Raw genomic sequence first — 20,575 nt, 5'->3', positions numbered from 1 at the left:
GAAACACTTCCCATTAAAAGGGAGTGACCCCAAGAATGCTCTGGGAGCTAAAGTTGGGGTTATCCGACTGGGAATTGCGTTGAGCCACTCTGCCTGGCCGCTCAGCTTATGGCCGAGGGCGGCGATGGATCCGCGGGGCTGGGGTCGGGCCTCCTGGGGTTTCCCAGAGTAGCGCCTGGGAAACGTTCCTCCAAAGGGGCAGCGCTGCCTACCCTGGCTCATGCCATGTTCCTTTTGTATATGGATCCGAGAGCGCGTGCTCTGGTTCGCATCCAGGGCTTTTCAGCTTTCCTAGACCGAATCCCTGCTCCTCCTCCCCCTTTCCTTTGAAAAATCTCACTCCGGGACTTTTAAACTCTACTGTGTATTGAAATGCCTCCATTTCTCTCTTTTATTCTCAAATCTCAAATTTTCATTGAGAGCATCCTGCCCTCGGTGTGATGATGTTTGTGTCTGGGAGTTATTACATTCTCCCAGTTCTCTGCTCCGCTGGAGGAAGACCTGCGGGCAACGAGACTAGAGAGGGTCCCCGTCAGGCAATTAGAGCTCTGGAGAAAGTGTCTGAAAGTCGGAAATGGAAACCCAATCCCGACATCAAAGTCTCGCTGCTGGGCGTCGGCGTCGGGTGCCAGCCGGAGTTCCCGGGTAGTTAGGCAAGGCCAGACCCGGGGCTCTCTACTCCTTGCCGGTGCGCTTCCGCTTGCTTTCTAGATTTTTTTATTTATTAAGAAAAAAAAAATACGGGGTCTCCTCCACCCTTAGCTCCAAGCCCCTATTCAGTCAGAGACCTTTGCGGGTTGGAATCAGTCTTCCCCGTACGAGCCTCCTCAGCCTAGGAGGAAGCGCCCAGGAACGGTCTGGTCTCTCCAAGACCCCTTTGAGTCGGCCAAATTCAGCCTCACCCTCCTTACTCTCCCTCCCCCGAGCCTGTCAGGGGGCGGTACCCTGTCCCTTTAAATCTCCCAGCTCCCTCCTCTTTGCCCCCCCAAGAGAGCCAATCAGCAGAGACATCTCCCCTTTCGCCCCGCCCCGCCTCTAGGGGTGGGAACCCCAGGAGACCAAGCCAGGAGGTCACGTGCACTGCCGGCGTCAAGTGAGCGCGGGAGGGTGGCCGAGGGGAGGCTGGCTGGAGCCGGTGATTTCTTAATGAAGTGTACCCGCATGCGTAGAGGGAAGGTGGGGAGGGCGGTGGAAGCACCAGGAGGAGGAGGGGAGGGGTGGGGAGGGAAGGGAGGAGGGATGGGGGAGGGGAAAAGGGAGCGAGGTGTCTCCCTAGCTCGCAGCCTCTGGCAAGTGGAGTTTTTAAAAAGCTCGAGCAGATCATGTCATGACGACTTCGCTGCTCCTGCATCCGCGCTGGCCGGAGAGCCTTATGTACGTCTATGAGGACAGCGCGGCGGAGAGCGGCAGCGGCGGCGGCAGCGGCGGGGGAGGCGGCGGCGCGGGCGGAGCGGGGGGCGGCTGCAGCGGAGCGAGTCCCGGCAAAGCCCCGAGCATGGACGGGCTGGGCAACAGCTGCCCCGCCAGCCACTGCCGCGATCTGCTTCCGCACCCCGTGCTGGGCCGCCCGCCGGCTCCCCTGGGCGCCCCTCAGGGCGCCGTCTACACGGACATCCCGGCCCCGGAGGCGGCGCGCCAGTGCGCCCCGCCGCCGGCGCCCCCCACCTCGTCCAGCGCCACCCTGGGCTATGGCTACCCGTTCGGTGGCAGCTACTACGGCTGCCGCCTGTCGCACAACGTGAACCTGCAGCAAAAGCCTTGCGCCTATCACCCGGGCGATAAGTACCCCGAGCCGTCGGGCGCCCTTCCCGGTGACGACCTGTCCTCCAGGGCCAAGGAGTTCGCCTTCTATCCCAGCTTCGCCAGCTCCTACCAGGCGATGCCCGGCTACCTGGACGTGTCGGTGGTGCCTGGGATCAGCGGACACCCAGAGCCGCGTCACGACGCGCTCATACCCGTCGAAGGCTACCAGCACTGGGCTCTCTCCAACGGCTGGGACAGTCAGGTGTACTGCTCAAAGGAACAGTCGCCGTCCGCCCACCTCTGGAAGTCTCCCTTTCCAGGTAAGGAAGGGTCCCGAACGCGGCCGCCGCCAGGGACCCCTCCCAGCCCCGTCTGCCCCGGGGCTCCGCGCCCCAGCCACCCCCGCCATCTGGCCCCGGCGCGCCGGCTTTGCTGGGCTGCAGATGGAGCCGGCCGGGCGAGCTGCGCTGAGGAATGCGCTGGGGAAGAAATCTGCTCCGACACGTTCCCCGGAGCTGCCCGGCGGAGAGTGAAGCAATCACAGGCGCCCGAGCGCCGGGCCGCCGGCTCCGCTCCAGTCGGGAGCTCGCCTCCTCCCCCTCCGCAGGGCTCCAGTCTCACGCGCGGCTCTTGGCCCCCTAAATGCGCTTCCGGCCTGAAATGGGGGGTGAGGTGGGCCTTGGGTGCCTTGGAATCTAAACCCATTAGAACAAAAACGCTCAAGTCACCGAATCAATTGGAGGAAAAAATAAGAACCCGCAAGCATTTTCTTGGCCTGAATTTCCAAGAACATTTAGGCATTAGAAGGTATTTTGTTGCTGTTGCTGTTTTTAAAATACGGGTCTAATTTGCCGGGGTCTACAGAAATGTAGATTTTTCGTTTTTAAAATTTTTCTCTTTTTTTTTTCTTGATTTGTTTTAAGAATTTGACCACTAATTTCCTGATTGCTGAAGGAGCAAGGGAACTGAAATCTCTGGAGAAAGTGTGGAAAAAAAGGGTGTTTGCATCCCTCTCCTGGGATATAAAATTCTTTGCCTGTCTGTAGGGCTCATATCCTGTGTGTGTATGCGCACTACCAACTCCGCCAAACGTCGGGTAGAGAGTTACTCATGCCTTAGACACAGGAAGAGAGGAGTGAGGATGAGGTTTCGGGGGAAGGCTTGTTTTGGAGGAATCTGAGGTTCAGGCCCAGGCTGGGAACCCCTCGGTATTGTCTGGCTATGTATTCGGTGGGGGATTGGAACTCACTGGTGGCGTGTTCCCTCTCCAATTGAGACTATCTCTGAATAGGAGAGGATCCCGCAACACCCGCCCCCCACTCCCCAGAGGAAAAGACCAGTTCCAGGGTTCTCAAAATCACATCAGGAGCTTTGGATTCAGCGCAGTGCTGAGAAATCAGGATTCAACGAATCCAGATCTTGAGGCTGCTCTAATTATATATAAGCAGAGCTCAGTGGGAGAGGGTTGACTGGCTCCATTCTGATGCTTGCAGGGGTCCTGGGGGCCCAGAACAGCCATATATGTTTCCTCCTACTACCCAGCAGGCCCCTTCCTGGCTCTCCCTGGGGACCAAGGGACATTTTCACTGGGACGTATAGACCTGAAGACCTCCTTAGGGTGGGCCTGAAATTCCTCTGCATCCGGGATTGGGGAAAGAGCAGACAGTTAAAAAAAAAATACTGGATGATGTTACGAAGTATAGCAAATAATATTTTTGTAAATATTCTAAGATGACTTAGTATAATACAACTGATCAAGGTGGGACCCACACTAGACACCCAATTTCTGACTGCCAGAAGATTTAAGGATGATGTATGCATTACCTACTCTGCACTGACTATATTTTTATATAATATGATTTCTGTCATTAACGACCTAATATGAAACATATAATAACACTTTTCTAGAAGATAAGCACCTCACATGTAGGTGTACAATAATGTGTTGTGGAGATATGACCCTTTAATTTCCCATCTCACCCAGATGGGAAGCTCCTTGGGAGGTGGGGATTTAGCAGGAATTCCTGGAGCATGGGTAGCTGGTAGCCAACGGACCATGCTAAGGGGCTGAAGGGCAGAGGGGCTGATGCCCACCAGCCCCTCTGTGGGCAGAGCAATGGGCAGTTGGTTTAGTGTGAAGAGGGGATGAGAAGGAGCTGCTCTGGCATTGCTGTGTCTGCATGTGGAGTGAATGAGAGATTGGAAAGGAGCTCAGAAATATATCAGCAAAAATAAACATCTTAAAGATTCCCAGAAAAGAAAACCTGCTAAAAGTAAGCACTTTTTTATCACAGCCTCCTAGGGAAAAATATCTTTAACATAAAAAAATCATACAACCCAACTGAGATTTAACACAATTGAAAATTATGGCATGAAAACATGTATAAAACCAAATATGCCTCAACAGCTATGTGCTCACACACTCCCAGTGTGGAAATAGAAACAGGCTGGTGTATCTCAGTGCAGAGGTACAGGCAAAAGGCAGATGAATAAGAAATTATCTTCAGACATCCTCCATCTTTCTACCCACACAGAGCTCTTTTAGAAGTAGTGAGATTTCCAGATAACTCTGTCTATGCAATTGTGGTTTGTTCGGCAGCATCTCAGCATAAACACTACTGTCTCTCTTCAGTGCCTCTGGCTCTGAGAAACCTCATCCATGGCAGTCTGGGCTGGTGTGGGAGATGAAGGCAATTGTTCAGAAAGATCCAGATAATTAGGGCCAAGATGAGTTGTGGCTTCTTCCTTCACCCAATTATATAGACCCTTGCTTCATTGCTCTTTTTTTCCTTCCTATAGTGAGGGTAGACAATTTTTAATTTTGACAGAGATTCCAAGAGAGAAGGTGGGTGTGGTGGGGAGACAGGGAGAGACAGAGACAGATAGGATGAGGGGGAGAGAATAATAGAGAGATAGAAATAATGGGCTCTTTGGGTCATACTGAAAATCTCTGTTGATAAGCCATTGGATTTTGATTGAGAAGAGTAGCTAGGATTTCTAGCAGAACTAGGTCCTCTTCGGAGCCCAGAGCCTGTTGTGGGAGAGGGTGGGCAAGATCTAGTGGGTGGTAGAAACATGTACACAGGACCCCAAGAGAGAGCTGTGGCTAAGCAATGATCTGATTTTTTATTTGCTCCTCAAAAGTGTCTGTTGGGTTCCCAGGTATGAAGTGGGATGTGTGTGCATGTGTGCGTGTGTGTGCCTGCATGCCTGTGTATGCGCTGAAGGGAGACTATGGAAAGCTTGATTGTAAAATTAGTCACCAAGTCCTCTACTTACTTGAGGTAGCATAGACACAACTCAGGGCCTAAATTTCCAGATGTCTCCATATCTATAGATCCCACTTCCTTTCCAGACAAGACAAAAGACAATGAAAGGGGGCTTCTTTGAGAAGGCAAGGCTGAAGGTATTTCCCCAGCTGCCCAAAATAACTGGCAGTTTGGTCTGATCCAGGGAAAGCTTGGCCAGATCAACCCTTGGCATTCTATAGAGAAAAATAACCAATTTAGACCAGTTATCTGCTTTTCAAAAACTGATTCTTTTAGGGTTTGTTGATTCAGCCTCATGGGAAATTTATAGTTGGGGTTTAGGAGAGCCCAAATCATGTAGATAATTGTGAGCTTTTTCAGAAAGTGATGTTTAACAGATCAGGGACAATTATCTGGTAAACTCAGGAACACAAACGCACTTCTATCCCATTTGTTCTCCAGGGGAAAGGAGGTATTTTTAAAGCTAAATTGTACCAGGTGGTCTGTTTCCATTTTAGAACTCACTATGTCATTATGTTGAACCCAAAAATCTGGTTTTAAAACCCGGCTCTGCCACTTGAGCTTCTTTACCTATTCTGAGTCTCAGATTCCTTATCTTGTAAAATGGGTTTAATAAAATAAGCCTTAAAAAGATGTTCCAAGGATTGAAAAATAATAATAATAATCTCATATTATCATTACTTACTTTCTGTGTTTTACTCTTGTTCCAGATTCATCAGTTTCTCAAATCATAGTTATGTCTGTAAGAGCAAAACATATTTGAGAACTGAGAGATTTTTTTTTTAAAAAACATCTTGTGCAAAAAAAAAAAAAGTCATTTTTAATGTAAAGGATCTGCTTTGCTAAAGTGAAGTTGTTTTGTTTTTCAGATTTTAAAAAAATTTAGCCTGTTCCTACATAGGCAGAGAAAAGTGACAGGTCCAACAATTTTCCATAGACATTGTCATCCTGGAGACAGTGTGACCAGGCCATTGGAATCCCCTCTCTCCCATATTCTTTCCATGAACTTTATTTCCCCCTGCCTGGGTGACCTCTTCTTTCCTGTCCTGTGTAGACAAAGGTCTCTGAAAGAGAGCAGACCCAATGAGAAAGGGGATAAGGAAGGTGATTCATGAAGGGGAGTTGAGAACAGGCATTGCAGAAAGAGCTCTGTGCCCTTATTCTAGACTGTGTCTGCACTTCCAAAGGGCAGTAAGAATGAAGAGGAAACCTTAAATATTCAGCCCTACTCATTAGATCCTGCAGGAAGAAGTCAGCCAATTACATTTTTTAAAGTTGAGGGGTGAGTTATTCAGCTTATCTCCCTAGTTCCTTAGTTTCCTTGAAAGTGTTGCTAGGACTTTTGTGTTGTTGGAGTGGAAGAGGGGCTGTAAGTGATGCACTTTAGTTCCTGTGACATTCTCATAGAGCAGAAAGAAATTGAACTAGTAGTGGTATGGCAAGGTATTTGGAGTTTAGGATTAGGGTTCCTGCATGGGTTGGAGAGTTTCCTTCAGCCTTGGCGGAAAGATGAGGATGGGGAACCAGATCAGAATTGCTGTGTCTTGGTGAGTGGAAATTTGAGGGAGGGCAAGGGAGGGGCACTGATTTCTTTTTGTAGAAGATTTATGTGAACCGCTGGTCTTAACCCAAGAGGGGCTCTCTTGGTGTGTCTCCTATGGTGGGCATACCCTGGGGTGTGGACCCTCTACTTCTAGGGACCGGATTTCTTACATCTCAGTGCTAGGGCTTCCCACCTGGGATGTTACTAAGTGGCTTACAATATTGGACTCCTTGAGAGATTGGCTCCCAGGCAGTCTAGCTTCACCTGGACACTTTTCTCTCTAGCTGTTGGTGCCGGCCTCAGATTCCCAGTGCAGAGCCAATGACCAAAGGCAAGAGGCCCCACTTGATGGTCTGTGCCCACTGAAACAGTCTCCCTGCCCGCCAAGCTCTCCCTCATGCATACAAAAGGACACCTTCCTCTAATATTTGGGCAGAGTATAAACTGACCGATTCCCAAGTGATCTAACTGCTAGGAAAGAGGAATTTTCCTGAATAGTTGCAGTCCTGCAGGCTAGCAGACCAGGATGGAATTTGGAGGGACCCCTCTACGGGGACAAGGATTCTGATAAGGAATGCTGTGCAGAACCAGATTGGAGGCTGAGGCAAAAAGAAAAATCAGTAGTACTGGTCCTGCATTCATTTAAAGTTTTAATATTTTGTTCATCATGAAATTTTTGATAATCATATAAGTATAATATATAAAATATTATTTATCTTGATTTCTGAGCTTTTGGCACCCCCTCCTTTAAAGTTCGCACCAAAAAAAAAATAAAGCTCACGCCAGAGGCAATACCCCAGTGTCCTCACTTCAGCCGTGGCCTTGGTAATAGCAGAGATGCAAAGGATTTGGGGACAATATGCCCGCCTGTGAGTCCCTGCGCCTTGAGACTCTATAGCCGTTTGCTGGGTCCAGCGCGCAACTCACTTCCTGCTGCCTGCCTTCTTTCTCCCCCCAGACGTGGTCCCCCTACAGCCCGAGGTCAACAGCTACAGACGCGGGCGCAAGAAACGCGTGCCCTACACCAAGGTGCAGCTGAAGGAGCTAGAGAAGGAGTACGCGGCCAGCAAGTTCATCACCAAAGAGAAGCGCCGGCGCATTTCGGCTACCACAAACCTCTCGGAGCGCCAGGTCACCATCTGGTTCCAGAACCGTCGGGTCAAAGAGAAGAAGGTGGTCAGCAAATCGAAAACACCTCACCTTCACTCCACCTGACTGCCCACCGGCCCCGCCCCATCTATTTATGTCGCTGATTTGTACCATATATGAACTCACCAGAAGGACCCTTCTCCCGGGTGCAGACCAATATTTAATGTTAACCAGAAAGAGGAGCACAGGGAGGCAGAAAATATTAGATGGTGGGCTCTGCTGCCTTCTACTCCCCACCCCATCCTCAACCCCCACCCCTATGCAGATGGGACCTACCTGGCCTCAACAGCTTTGGAGGTGGGTTTGAGTGGGCTGTGGGAGAAAGGCAGCTGGCCTCCACTCCCTCTGGCCTTCACCCTTCTCCCCTTGCCAGAAAGCAGAGTGGCAGGGAAGATCATTCCAGACAAAGCCGAGTTGGGGAACCCTGAATGATCCCTTTCTTGCTTCATCCTTTGCCCCGGCAGGTAGACAGGCAACCCCACTGAGGGTGCCACCGGGGTGCAGGACCTGGGGAGCTCCTACTTTCCTTTCAGTCCCTCCTCCTGCTCCCAGCCCCTTGGCACTCCTTAGTCAGGCAGGATATCCCAGTTAAGAATTTCTGTGCATATTTTAAAAGTCTCATTAATATTAATCATAAGCATTAGGGATCTGGCATCGTGATTGGAGTACAGACAGCGCTTAGGTTTTCTTTTTTCCTGTCTGTTTCAACAAAAGCTGGAATTGGCTGAGGAGCCACCTATCCCCTCTCCCACTTCAAGCAAGGAACTGAGTTTCTCTGGAGCCACTGATGCCCCCATAGCCTCCTCTGTTCTGCTTCTGGGTCCCATCTGAAAATCCAGGGAAGACAGAAACTCCCGCCACGCTGCTAAATATGTCTTCTCTATCTCTCTGTCTCTCTATGGTGAGGCTGAGATTAGGCCAGGCACAGGAGCAGAATTTTTTTTGTAAGGAAAGGACAAACTTCTCTTCCAAGGGGATGGAGAGTGGGTCCCCCAGCAGAATCCCTCTCCAGTCCCTCTCCAATCACTTCTCCATCAAGGCAATAGCTCAGAAGGCCTCACACTTTCACTTTTACTCATTGTCCAGAAGAAAGCCGTTTTCTTCCAGGAGGCCAAAATAATCGCAATTAGCCAGCTAATGTAGACAGGACTGACATTTCCCTCCTCAAAGGCCAGCTCGGTGCTGGGGAGGTGTGGGGGCTCACCTTCTCCTTTCCCACTGGCGAATTACAAAACAGTGTTCTTTTGAAATGTTCATCAGAAATAGGTTTTTTTTTTTAAATGTTGTGTATCTGTATATAGTATTGTGGTGTCTAAACGACAATGTACTGAATGCAAAAAGAAAAAAGAACCCACAAACCCGTTTTTAAAATAAAATCTTTTTTTTTTTTGCCTTAATTTTATTGCTTGGATTACTTCTGAAACTCCTATCCACTGGCTCTTTGGGGGAGGCTCTGTTGCCCTGATGCAGCCAGAGTTGGCCAGGGCAAGAGTACTGACATCACACCGGGCTAGGTATATCCCAAACTCATATTTTGCTTTACTAAAGTTTTTAAAGTTAGTCATTCAAATTGTTGATAGTGTCTAGACAGGAGAGAACTCTTTACCATCCTGATGCCCCAAACAAATGAGTAGGTTCCAGAGAGAAGGATGTGATCAGTGACTTAAAAGGCCTGGCAGCAGGTGAGTGAGTTCACTTCAGTTAATAGTCAGGGCTCAGATCTGGATCCTGGATCCCGGGGCTGAGAAAATAGCCATCCCATCTGGGAGCTGGATGCTTCAGTGGTGGTGGCAGCAATTGGGCTCTAATCTTAGGTTTTTGAGGCCCTAGTGCCCCAGTGTCCCAAATCCTTCCCAACAGTTCAGAGCTGGAACTAGGAAGTGGTCCCCTTAGCCAACACTGGTGGGGGGCGGCTGCAAGCTCAGCATTCCCAAGCTGCTCTCTTTTCTTCCCCACTGATCTGTGATCTGCGCAAGAGGTCAGGCCCCAAGGACGCTGTGGGCCCCAAGTTTGCTAAGCCAACCTTGCTTCTATTCTCCAGCTTTCTTGGGAACCTCAGTCTTCCAGGCAATCAGGAGCTGTGTAGACTCTGCCACTAATTTGTTTTCACTGTCCTGTCCATCTGCGCCTATCTTCCTATCCAGCTGAGTTAATGAGATCATTAAGTTGTCAGGTTAAGAGATTTTAAAAAAGCAATATAGCCTAAAACAATGTTATCTCAGATTAAATCTTTACTGCAACAACTTTTATGATATGATATTTTTCCTCTCCTGAGATATAGAAAGACTGGAGGCATTGGATTGGAATTCAGAGTGCTCCAATTTCTCTTTGCCTGATGGCTGAAGGTCTTCAAGTTTTATTTAAATGTTTGCTGGGGGTTGTGATACACACATGTGCACACACAACACACACACTGAATCTGAGAGACTAAGAGACTAAGAATTCACCCTCTGTGGAGCCTCTGCTACTGATGTGGCTGCCGATCCTGTTCTCTCCATCTCAAACCTGGATTAACTAACCAAAGAATCCCAGGCTGAGCAGTACAGATTAGGAGTTGCAGATAGATGAATCTCCTAGGAATAAGGTTCATTCTTAATTCCATCTCCCCTTTCTCTCCCCACTCACCACTCTAACCTCTCTCCAAAACCCCTCAGTCTTCCCTGAGATGTAAAGAATTGAACACTAAATGTGTGTGTTTCATCAGAAAAAGGAAGTGAGTAGACAAGAGACCTCGGGGCTTCCTTAATGAACTCACACCACTCTTGACCTGGGAGTGCACTGGGAAGTCCCATGACACAGCTGTAGACACAGTGGAGACTTGGAGGCTCAGTAGGGAAAGAGAATTCTAAAGTTCTCCGAGGCAGCCTTCCACTTCTGCGCACAAACCCACATGAAGTCAACTGAACGAGGCTTCCCACACGGAGGGACCTGCCCTAAGGCCCCAGAAGGGGGCGATGGAAAAGAGAGGGAAAGCTGGTGCAGGCTCACTGGGACACCAGTGACCCAGGCAGGCACTGTGGTACTTCTGAGTCCCCATGAGCCCCAGTATGCCAGGGTGTTTAAGATGCCACCCATTCACTGGATCAACTAAGCCTTGGAGCAGTTTGGGGATGCCTCTCCCATAAAAGTAAGCAGGTCTGAGAATGGAAACTCCTGTGTGAGACAGGTATTGTGTGAGTGTGTATTCTGGGGAGACACATTCCCCAGAGTTGGGAAAAAAAAGTATTTGTTCCCTGATTGTGTTGGTTCCTTACCTGTCCTTCCTCCAAGAGTTGGTATTCTCACTGGGGAACTCTGTGAGATCTTCCTATGAAAGGATGTGTGTGTGTGTGTGTGTGTGTGTGTGTGTGCGCGCGCGTGCGCACACACGCATGCACATGCCTGTGTGTGTGCCTGTGTGCATCTTTGTGTGTGTGTGTATGCAGCCTCTGATTAGTGCAGAATTTCCTCAGCTTTTACTGCCTCTCTGTGTGCATGCGTAGCAATGCTGTCAGCCAGCACTCATCTCAAGGTGTAGAGTGTGTGTTTTCTTCATTCAGATTTATAAAAGCTTTTCTTTCCAAGGCCAGTCTCCCAGTGTCTGTGTGAGAGTGAGAATGCAATAAGTATGAAGGTGTAAGGGGACAGAAAAGTCCAAAGGACTGTGAGCATTGCAGTTTCCTCTTCTCTGGGCTGAGGTTCCTGCTATCTTTCTCACAACCCAGTGGCATCACCTGCTCCCTGTGACTCTGTGGCCAGGGCTGGGGGACCTGGGAGAGCCAGAGCCTCACAGGACTCTCGTTCATTCTGGAGGCCACTCTACCAGGCTGCCAGGGAGGGTTCAGTTAGAACTTTTCCTGATTTGGGGGAGAAAACCCCTTCCCCACCCACATCTTAGTCTTCAGATCTAGGGCCAGCACAACCGGCCTTTTGGCCAGTAGTCAGTCTCGCAGCCAGGAACCCACCTGAGGATGCAAGGCCAGCAGTCCTTGGGAGACTCCTCCATGACTGTCTCCAGACCAGGTGTTTTTCCACAGGCGGCTGGTCAGCAGGGCTGTGTGGGTGTAGGTGGGGACAGCCCCTGGGACACTCTCCATCTCTCCGAGGATTGAAGCTGGGAACCCTGTAGCAGCCCCCTCTGTTCTGTTTTGAAGAGACCCCCCCCCCCACACTAAGATCTACTTGAGTCTGACTTGGATGGTGTCAGAAGCCCGGTCCTCAAAGAACTCCAAGCCCTGGATCAGGCAGATGTGTATCCAGACCTGCGCTAGTGGAAGATGGAGGGGCCCTGGGGAGCCGGGGGCTTCTGGGAGGAGGAGGAGGGGGCCATAGCCTTTTCGCAACCAACCAGGCTCTTCTTCTTTTAGCCTTGACCGTGACTAGGTCTTTCTGACCTTGACATCGCAGGGAGCACTGGGAAGGGGGGAGGGTGGAAAAGGCCTTGATCTTCCTGTGGCCAGAGGAGGAGAGGGCCGCTTGCCCCCTCGACGCTCCATCCCCCTTCCCGCCAGAGCCCGCCGCCTCTGTTTACACACAGAGGTGTCGTCTGCAGTCTAGACAGGGGCACTAATAACACCCATAAAAGGCGGCCTCTCCAGAGACGCTCTGCAACTCGGCTCCCGCGCGCCTACCGCTGGCCGAAGCCTCCGCCTCCTCCGCCCCGCCCTCCTCAGATACCTCGTCTGGGCTTGAGGGCCGCCTTGGGGAGGGGTATCCAGAGCTTTCCTGGAGGCTGAGATCCCCTGTCCCGCACCCTTCTGAACCTCTTCAGTCTCCAAAGGTAAGTGGACCCCCGTTCCCGTTCTTCCAACCCAGCCAGCCTCGGGGTTAGCAGCGCATCCTCCTACCCCCACTGGCCTCTCAGGCCGGTTGCCCCCACGCAATCCGCCTGTGCCCAGCACCATCTCCGCCCCCGCCTGGAACTGGAGGCTTGGTTTGGGAAGCATTTGGGTAACTGGGCAGAGCAGACCCCAAGCAGATCTCTGCCCTTCCCCTGAACAGGGCTGGCCAGAGGCCATGGTCAGAGGGAGCAGCTGGTTGTGTGACAGAGGGCACTCTAGGTAGTCCTCACCCCATGCTGAGCTTCGGGGTCCACGGAGACCCTGGCCCTGGGCTCCCCTTACGTCGCCGGCGGCTGCAGGTGTGGTGTTGAGAGGGTGCTTTTTTTTTTTTAAACTTGGTCCACACACCTTTCCTGACACTCAGTAATTCACTAGGCGGAGGAGATCCTCTGCTGGTGGAGGGAGAAAATGTCAGAGCCACGAAACTAGTTAACTATTCGATCGCTGAAAGGACAGTGAAAATGAGGGAAGAAGGTTCAGGCAAGGAGTGGAGAGATGGTCTCCCAGATGTTCCCCCCGGGACCCCTCCCCACCCCTTCCCCATTTCCTGGGTGGCAATCAGGCTGGGATCTTGTGGTGGGAGGGGGGCCCTGGGGAGCCACAGAAGACTTGGAGGAGGTAAGGGCGCTGCTGACCTTGGGCCGTTTGTGTGAGCCTGAAAGCCTGAATGGGCCCCCTCATCCAAGGTTCCTCTCACACCCTGCTCCTCCAGGGTGCAGAGCCCTGGAAGACAGCACAGGGGAAGGGACCTTCCAGTCTTCTCCTTGAGTCGTATAAGGGGACCTGGGAGACAGGGGGCTCTGACGCTGGCTGAGCTAGTGAAGCAGAAGAAAGAGGAGTCTGAGCCCCTTACCTCCACCCACCAGTCTTGTCTGAACCCGACAGTATCTTGCCCCAAGCCCAAGATGCCCCACAAGGACGACCTAAAGAGAGCTGAGGGGTCGGGCTGGAGTGTAGACTTTCCCCACCCGCCGCTTCTCATTTCCCCTCTCTGGGCCAGCCCAGCTCCTGCTTACCTCCCTTCGGGAGCCAAGGCCCTGCCTCATTTGCATACGCGGCAGAACCGCTTTGTGCAAACTAGGCAGTGACCTTGAACTGGGCCGCCTTGGCCTCGACTGACTAGGGAGAAGGCAGCACCGCACGGAATAATCCCGACCTCGGCAGGGGAGCCGGACCACGGCAGGCAGCTCACAGTCACTCCGCGGTGGCCTAAGCTACCCGCAGCCGTTCTGCCTCTGCCACCAGAGCTGTCAGAGATTTTGTAATAACTCCTTTCGCCCGGTTCGGCGGTGGCGGGGACTCGAGGAACCGCGCAGAGCCGGCGAAGATGCCGGAGGAACAGAGGCTTAGACAGAGCCAGGTCGAGAGAAGCCGCTGGGCATCCCGCTGGTGGATGCGAGGAAGCACAGGGCTGCCGGGGGTCTTCAAGGAAGTCCTTGGACCACATCCTGGTCTTCAGTTTTAATTAACCCCTGAGTTAATGAAGGGTGGGGGGATGGTTGAGCCAGGCCAGCTGCAGCAGGAACCTGTGGTCCAGCTGCCAACAGGCAGCCCACCTCTTCTTGTGATTTTATGAATGTGTGCTAGAGTGGGCGCACAAATCGCTCCGCGCGTCCGGAGCCTGGCTCTGGCCATTATAGCTTTTCTTGTGGGCTGGCAAGGGCCGGCGGATTAAACCCGGCTAGAAACGGTTGCCCAGCGCCTTGGGCTGTCCTGTGAATTATTCTCACCAAGTCCGGGTCGGCTCCTGGCAAGCAGCTTTCCCCGAGGCTGGATTTAGCTTCGCACCCGAGCCTCCCGCCGGCCCCGGGGACCCAGGCTTGGAGCGGTCTCTGAGGGCTTTTAATCCCAGCGGGGTTAAGGAATGGGCGTCTGAGCGGCGTGTGCAACGGGGAGCCTTAAAGGCGCACAGAACCGAGGCTTCCACGAGGAGGCTGGGCGCCTAGATTGCTTGGGTCTTTGCCGGGGTCCTTACAACCCTGTAATAATCCTACTGATCCTCGAGGAGTAGGGAACCGGGGATGTGAATTTTGCTGATGGTCCTCGGCAGCTCTTGCCTAGAGGAGACAGGGTCGGCTGCACGGAAGGAAGGGGGTTTGTGTGTGTGCAAGTGCCAGGGTCCGAAACCTGGGGGGAAGTGGTGGCTTTTTTTTTTTTTAATGGGACTAAATCGGACTGGGAGAAACCGCTTGTCTGGAAGAAGGAAGTCCTCACTCCATCCTCATTTCCGCGGCGTTTCATCTGCCGCCCTGTGGCCGCTGCTCTGCGTGCTCAGCTGCCTGGCCCGGAGCACCGCGAGCAGAGCTCCGGGCTTGAGATTTTCGAGTTAGGGAGGGATGGGGAGAGCCTAAGACCTTTCTCCTTGCACCCCCCTTCTAGGAGACTGGAGTTATCTGGGAAGGGAAAAGGGAATGGGGAGAAGCCTCCACCCCACAAGGACTAGTGATTATCCCGCAAAGCTCAGATCGGCGTCCCCCACACCAACAATAGCGGCCGAGCGCGAGGCCTGGAGGCCTGGAGTCCTCGCCGCCGGCGCAATGTTCTGATTGAAAAGAGCAACAATATTAAAGTCACACCCTGTTTTTCTTTATGACCCAAAATAACCCCCAAACAAATTTAATTAAATATTCAGTAACGCTTATTAATGCATCTTGAAAAGAGGGTACAAATAAGATAAGGAGATGCTGTGACGTGGAATTCGCAGCTGAGGGATGCTCCTCTGTGCAGTAGCACAGCCCCTTAATCAACTAGGCACAAAAAGGCCAGTTCAATTCTGCTCGCTTCTCGCCTCCCTGACTGTCGCGGTTCGACTGGAGGTGACTGCGCGGGGCTGACATCTCACTGCCTGACCTCGGTTCTGGCAAGTGGGCCCGGCGTGGGACGGGCTCCTGGGGGCAGGAGGGACCTGGCCAGGCCGTCTAGCTGGCCGGGGCGGGGATGAGGAAGCGGGGCGAGAGCGGAGGGTACTGAGCTAAGAGCTGAGAGCTGTGCCGGGCAGGGAAACGCCCGCGCGGACACATTTCTGTTGGAGTGTGCAGCTATGGTTTGGGATATGAAATCGCTCGAGAAGCTCTGGAATTCAAAGAATCTGCATTCTCTCTGCCGTGTCCTGCAGAAGAGAGAAAAAGAGGGAGATGAGAATCTTCTGCTTAGGTCTGCTTTTGTGGCTTCCACTCATTCTCAGATATTTAACTTTCACCCACGTGGGTTTCTTTCTCCCATATTCTGTCATCTCTCTAGTTTTCTCTAAATCTGGTGTATTCTCATGTTTAGACTTTTGCTGAACTATTGATCCCACCTGGTATTACTTAAAGAGGTGCTTTGAGCTTTGGCTCAAAAGAACCCCAAATAATAGCACAGAAATCTGAATATTCTATTAGACCCCAATAGAATACACCTACTTTCAAAGGGAAGGTTTGTTTCCCTTTTCATTTTAATCTGCTTGACTGTGTGTCTGTGGACTTGGTTGAAGTTAGATTGTGGCTTCCAGATGTCCATTAATTTTGCCAATGGTCTGCATTAGGTTCTCAGCCTTCTGCAAAAAGAGCTGCTGGGGTTAACACCATACATATAATTTTAAATCCCAAGAAGATAATTCTCTGGCGTTCCTTCAGTCACTCCCAGCACACCTTCTGGGCTGGGCACTGTTATCTGTGATCCCAGAAGTAGCCTGGGCTCGTTCTGGGGTGTATTTCCTCCACAGTGGGAATCAGGGGCCTCTCCGGCTGGCCAAGCCCTGCTGGGAGCCCAGAGTCTCTTGCTGCAAAGACTCCAAGAGGACCCCCTCCAGAAGCCCCTCTGACCCACAGAAGTCATGGGGAAGAGTAGTTCAGCCCCCAGCTTTTCAAGAGCAGGTGGGGAAGTCCTCATTGAGCTGGGAGCGTCCTTATTCTGCTTTTTCCGTCTCTCTTCTGACATTCTTCCTCTAACAGTGACTGAAGATGTGAGGCTGGGTGGCTCCCAGGTGGAGAGTGAGGAAGACCTGGCATTAGTATTCCTCCCTGCGCGCCTCCTGGAGGAGAGGACCCCACGTGTCTCCCCAAATTCCTGAGGAGAAAGAGCCGAGGAAAAGAAGCTGGCAGCGACGGCGGCAGGAAAACCTGTCTACCCCCACTCTGCCTCTACTGTAAATAAACCCGAGCCAAAGGGCTCATCCGTCTCCTTAAACAGCCAGTAAACTTTATATGACACAATATCTAATAGTAATTTATTGGGGATATATTGTAAATTCCAACGGTTTTAGTTAATAAAGGAACTAATTAAAGAGGGACAGGCTGTACTCTGGCCAGCTGCTGGCCAGAAGATAATACATCTGGGTGGGGTGGGGGGCTTGTGCAGGGTTCAGAAGCGTGTATGTGCAGGTATTTTTGGTGTGGCTTTTTTCCTCTTGCCCCGTGTCGGGCGATTACCTCGATCTCTGCGTTAGGTTTTATATGATCTTTTTAAAAACCAGAAGCCAGCGAATAAATCTGCCCCCGCGGTTCGTTCACTCTCACCCCCCTCTACTGGGGAAGGGGGAACTTGGAGTTGGTGCAGGGTGGGGGGATTCTCTGTCCCCACCCATCCCCCTGCCGGCGGCGCCCACGTGAGCCGGACGGCCAATGGGTGGCCGGTGCAGGTTTAACTATGTTTAATGTCAGATAGCAATAAAGTAGAAGCTGTCGGTCGGGCCCCGCGGAAATGGGCGAGCATAATCTCCTGAATCCCGGGTTTGTGGGGCCGCTGGTGAACATCCACACGGGAGACACCTTCTACTTTCCCAACTTCCGCGCGTCCGGGGCGCAGCTGCCCGGGCTGCCTTCGCTGTCCTACCCGCGCCGCGACAACGTGTGCTCGCTGCCCTGGCCGTCGGCGGAGCCGTGCAATGGCTACCCGCAGCCCTACCTCGGCAGCCCGGTGTCTCTCAACCCGCCTTTCGGCCGCACGTGCGAGCTGGCGCGCGTGGAGGACAGCAAGGGTTACTACCGCGAGCCGTGCGCCGAGGGCGGCGGGGGCCTGAAGCGAGAGGAGCGCGGGCGCGATCCCGGCCCAGGAGTCGGGCCCGGGGCAGCGCTGCTGCCGCTGGAGCCGTCGGGGCCGCCAGCGCTCGGTTTCAAGTACGACTACGCGGCGGGCGGCGGCGGTGGCGACGGCGGCGCGGGACCCCCGCACGACCCGCCCTCGTGCCAGTCGCTGGAATCCGACTCCAGTTCGTCCCTGCTCAACGAGGGCAACAAGGGCGCCGGCGCGGGCGACCCCGGAAGCTTGGTATCGCCTTTAAACCCCGGCGGCGGGCTCGCGGCCAGCGGTAAGGACCCCGGCCCACTCCGGACGGGACGTCTCACTCGGGCGTGCAGTGTAGGACTGAGCTAGGGCCTCCTAGGGTGACAGACTGTGTGGTGAGAAAGCGCTTCTTTAAAAAAAAAAAAAAAGTTGGGGAGGGGAGCCCTTTAAACATGTAAATATCCCCATAAAAGAACTACAGAGATTCCCTTTTTGCTTGGCTTGCAGCCGGAGGGGGCTGGAAGCTCCGGAGACAGGGGATTCTGACAGACTTTTCCAGGCCTGGGGGCTGGGGACCCAGAGCATGATCCCTGCTTGCCCAGGGCCTCTCTTTCCACCTTCCCACAGGCCCCCCATTCCCTACATTTTTTTTTTTTTTTAAAAGAAAGGCCAGTGGATATGGTTTACTCTTGTCACTAGCTCATGTCTGTTCTAACTGATCAGGGACCCCATCCTGGAGGATGTGAGAGGAAGGGGCCAGGATATCCTGGAGAAGAGGTTTGAGGAGAAGTGAGAGGATAGGAATCTAGAAGGCTCTGGGATGCGGCGCTGAGAAGTAGGGTTGGGGAGGCCAGGAGAAAAGAGTGAAAGGGGAAGAAGAGATTGATGAAGGCGGAGGACTTGCTAGGGATGGGAGTCTTTGCAAAACAGGAGAGGAAGAGCCTGGCGTGGGTTGTTAGGCCAAGGTGAAAGGGGCTTGGGAAGGACCGAGGGTACTGGGCTTGTCATCTCTTGGTCCTCTGGTCAACCCTGCTGGTTCGTCTCCACCCAGGAGCGCCCTGGTACCCGATCCACAGCCGTTCTCGGAAGAAGCGCAAGCCTTATTCGAAGTTGCAGTTGGCGGAGCTGGAGGGCGAGTTTCTCGTGAACGAGTTCATCACACGGCAGCGCCGGAGGGAACTCTCAGACCGCTTGAATCTTAGTGACCAGCAGGTCAAGATCTGGTTTCAGAACCGCAGAATGAAAAAGAAAAGACTTCTCTTGAGGGAGCAAGCTCTCTCCTTCTTTTAGGGGGCCAAGACACGGGTGCCAGCCCCAGACTGAGCCTGTCTCTGGCGGACAGCAAGAGGGGGCGCTGCCTGGGACACAGTCCCCGCTTAGAACACCAGGCGTCTCTTGCAGGTCCTCCCTGGACGTCCTCTTGTCTGTTTTGTTCGTGGTTCCCTCCCACACACCCCCAGCAGGCCCTGCCAAGTCCCAGAGACAAGGAAAGAACCCAACCAGGGAGAGAAGAAGCCCACAGCTGCAGGTAGGGGGTAGGGGAAGGGAAGGCTGAGGCCCTGGGGAGGGGCTAGTTTGACCCCAGGGACAGGGGCTTTGGGCCTCTGGCTGAAGATCTGGAGGAAAGGTGACTAAGGTGTCCCCTCCCACCATTTTCCTTCCATGGTCTTTGGTCAGTCTGCCTGCAGGAGTAGGCCAGGGTGGGGAAAGTGGGACCAATGCTCTCAGAGCTTGCAGTTGTTGGGTTAGGACTGGCCGAGAGGAGGGAGCGAGAGTGGAGTAATCAGCAGAGATTGGGGATGGGGTCAGGGTGGCTCTGGGAGGGCAGGAGGAAGTGGGGGAATGTAGGAGGAAGTGTGGTTTGAGAGAACAGAATGGTCAGCAGTGCCCAAGTCCGGTGGGGTCTGGGTCTTCCAGGCCTGGACGCAGAGCAGGTGAAGGCATGAGAAGGCATGAGCATTTTGCCCAGCCCGGCTGTGGACGGGGTGATCATCAGCCGTAGGTCTCCTTTAGGCTACCCGAGCGAGCCAGCCATCCTCCTGGTCCTCAGCCCGCTGAGCTCCTGCGCCCATTGGCTCACAGGTGTGCTGCCATCCACTCTCGCTGCCATCCAGGCGGCTGCGGACCAGAAGCCCCAAGAGGGGAATTGAGAGCTGAACAGACGCAGTCTCAGGTTCAGTAGCCACCCCAGGGACCCCCACCTGGTTTTCTGGGAAACAGGGGAGGCTGTAAAAAGAGCTGCGAAGCGCAGCATTGAATGGCTGAGAGAGTTCTGGCAGCCGCGGCAGATTCTCTCTTCCCGCTGGCGTTCATGGTCACGGCCGGAGGCTGGACCAGGATAATTTACGAGGCGGGAGGAGAATCCGCCCCTAAAAGGGGCTACTGGCTGCAGAGGCCCTCCCCGCCCCCCCCCCCGATTTCCCAAGCTGGTGACAATGAAGGAGGTGGGCGCTGCAGCCCCCCACCCAACTCCTTTCTCTTTTTACCCACCCCTCACTCCACCAGCTCCCCAACGTCCGCCTTTTGTCTGAGGATCCGGTGCCTCCGCCCCCAGGCTGAGGAGCCGCGGGTTAGGAGGACCAGAGGAGAGGGAAGGGCACATCCCCAAAACCCACTGTAGTCCAGAGAGTGGCTTCACCCCCAAGAGCCTTTTATTCATAGCCCCCTTCTGCCGCGGCCCCACCCCCATCTAGGTAGATGCCAGGCTGGCTTCGGAAAGAGAAGCAGTGAGGGAGCCGGCCTGCCTTCTTGCACTCATTTTTATTCCTCTTGGTGAGAGTCCCTCAACCTCCCATCTGCTGACCCAGCCTTGCCAGGAGGCAGAGAATGAGAAGCGGGGTGGGGTGGGGGGAAATGATGAGAGTTAAACCCAGCCTGGACGGTGTGAAACTGGCCTGCTTGCTTGGAGTTCTTCCCACCTGGGGAGAGTCTCTCCTTCCACATCCTGGAAAGGCAATCCACAGGGCCCCCCACTCTCCCACCAGCTTCAAGGCCCTGCACAAGATTGTACAGAGGCATGGACAAACAGGCACAGTGGCCCAGTATACCATTGGGCCTACACCATTCTC

The 20,575-nt window shown here is 53.1% G+C and overlaps 2 protein-coding genes across 2 annotated transcripts; both read left to right on the top strand.

Annotated features, from left to right (window-relative positions):
* The first annotated feature begins 1,327 nt into the window (after positions 1 to 1,327).
* On the top strand, positions 1,328 to 9,095 carry HOXC13 (homeobox C13). The gene is made up of 2 exons (XM_020894996.2): positions 1,328 to 2,063; positions 7,514 to 9,095. Exons 1-2 carry the CDS (start codon positions 1,328 to 1,330, stop codon positions 7,768 to 7,770), a joined length of 993 nt encoding a protein of 330 aa, XP_020750655.1. The 3' UTR covers positions 7,771 to 9,095.
* An 8,109-nt stretch (positions 9,096 to 17,204) lies between these two features.
* On the top strand, positions 17,205 to 18,797 carry HOXC12 (homeobox C12). The gene is made up of 2 exons (XM_020894997.2): positions 17,205 to 17,811; positions 18,559 to 18,797. Exons 1-2 carry the CDS (start codon positions 17,205 to 17,207, stop codon positions 18,795 to 18,797), a joined length of 846 nt encoding a protein of 281 aa, XP_020750656.1.
* The last annotated feature ends 1,778 nt before the right edge of the window (positions 18,798 to 20,575 follow it).

The sequence above is a fragment of the Odocoileus virginianus genome, chromosome 24 (genome assembly GCF_023699985.2).
Source record: "Odocoileus virginianus isolate 20LAN1187 ecotype Illinois chromosome 24, Ovbor_1.2, whole genome shotgun sequence".
In the NCBI taxonomy this organism is placed as follows: Eukaryota; Metazoa; Chordata; class Mammalia; order Artiodactyla; family Cervidae; genus Odocoileus; species Odocoileus virginianus.
Note: the sequence above shows the minus strand (reverse complement) of the source record. Positions and strands in the feature narration are given on the sequence as shown.

Coding starts and splice junctions, on each gene's coding strand:
- HOXC12 (XM_020894997.2), top strand. CDS start 17,205: ATGGGCGAGCATAATCTCCTGAATCCCGGGTTTGTGGGGCCGCTGGTG. Junction 17,812..18,558: donor CGGCGGGCTCGCGGCCAGCG/GTAAGGACCCCG, acceptor GTCTCCACCCAG/GAGCGCCCTGGTACCCGATC.
- HOXC13 (XM_020894996.2), top strand. CDS start 1,328: ATGACGACTTCGCTGCTCCTGCATCCGCGCTGGCCGGAGAGCCTTATG. Junction 2,064..7,513: donor CTGGAAGTCTCCCTTTCCAG/GTAAGGAAGGGT, acceptor TTCTCCCCCCAG/ACGTGGTCCCCCTACAGCCC.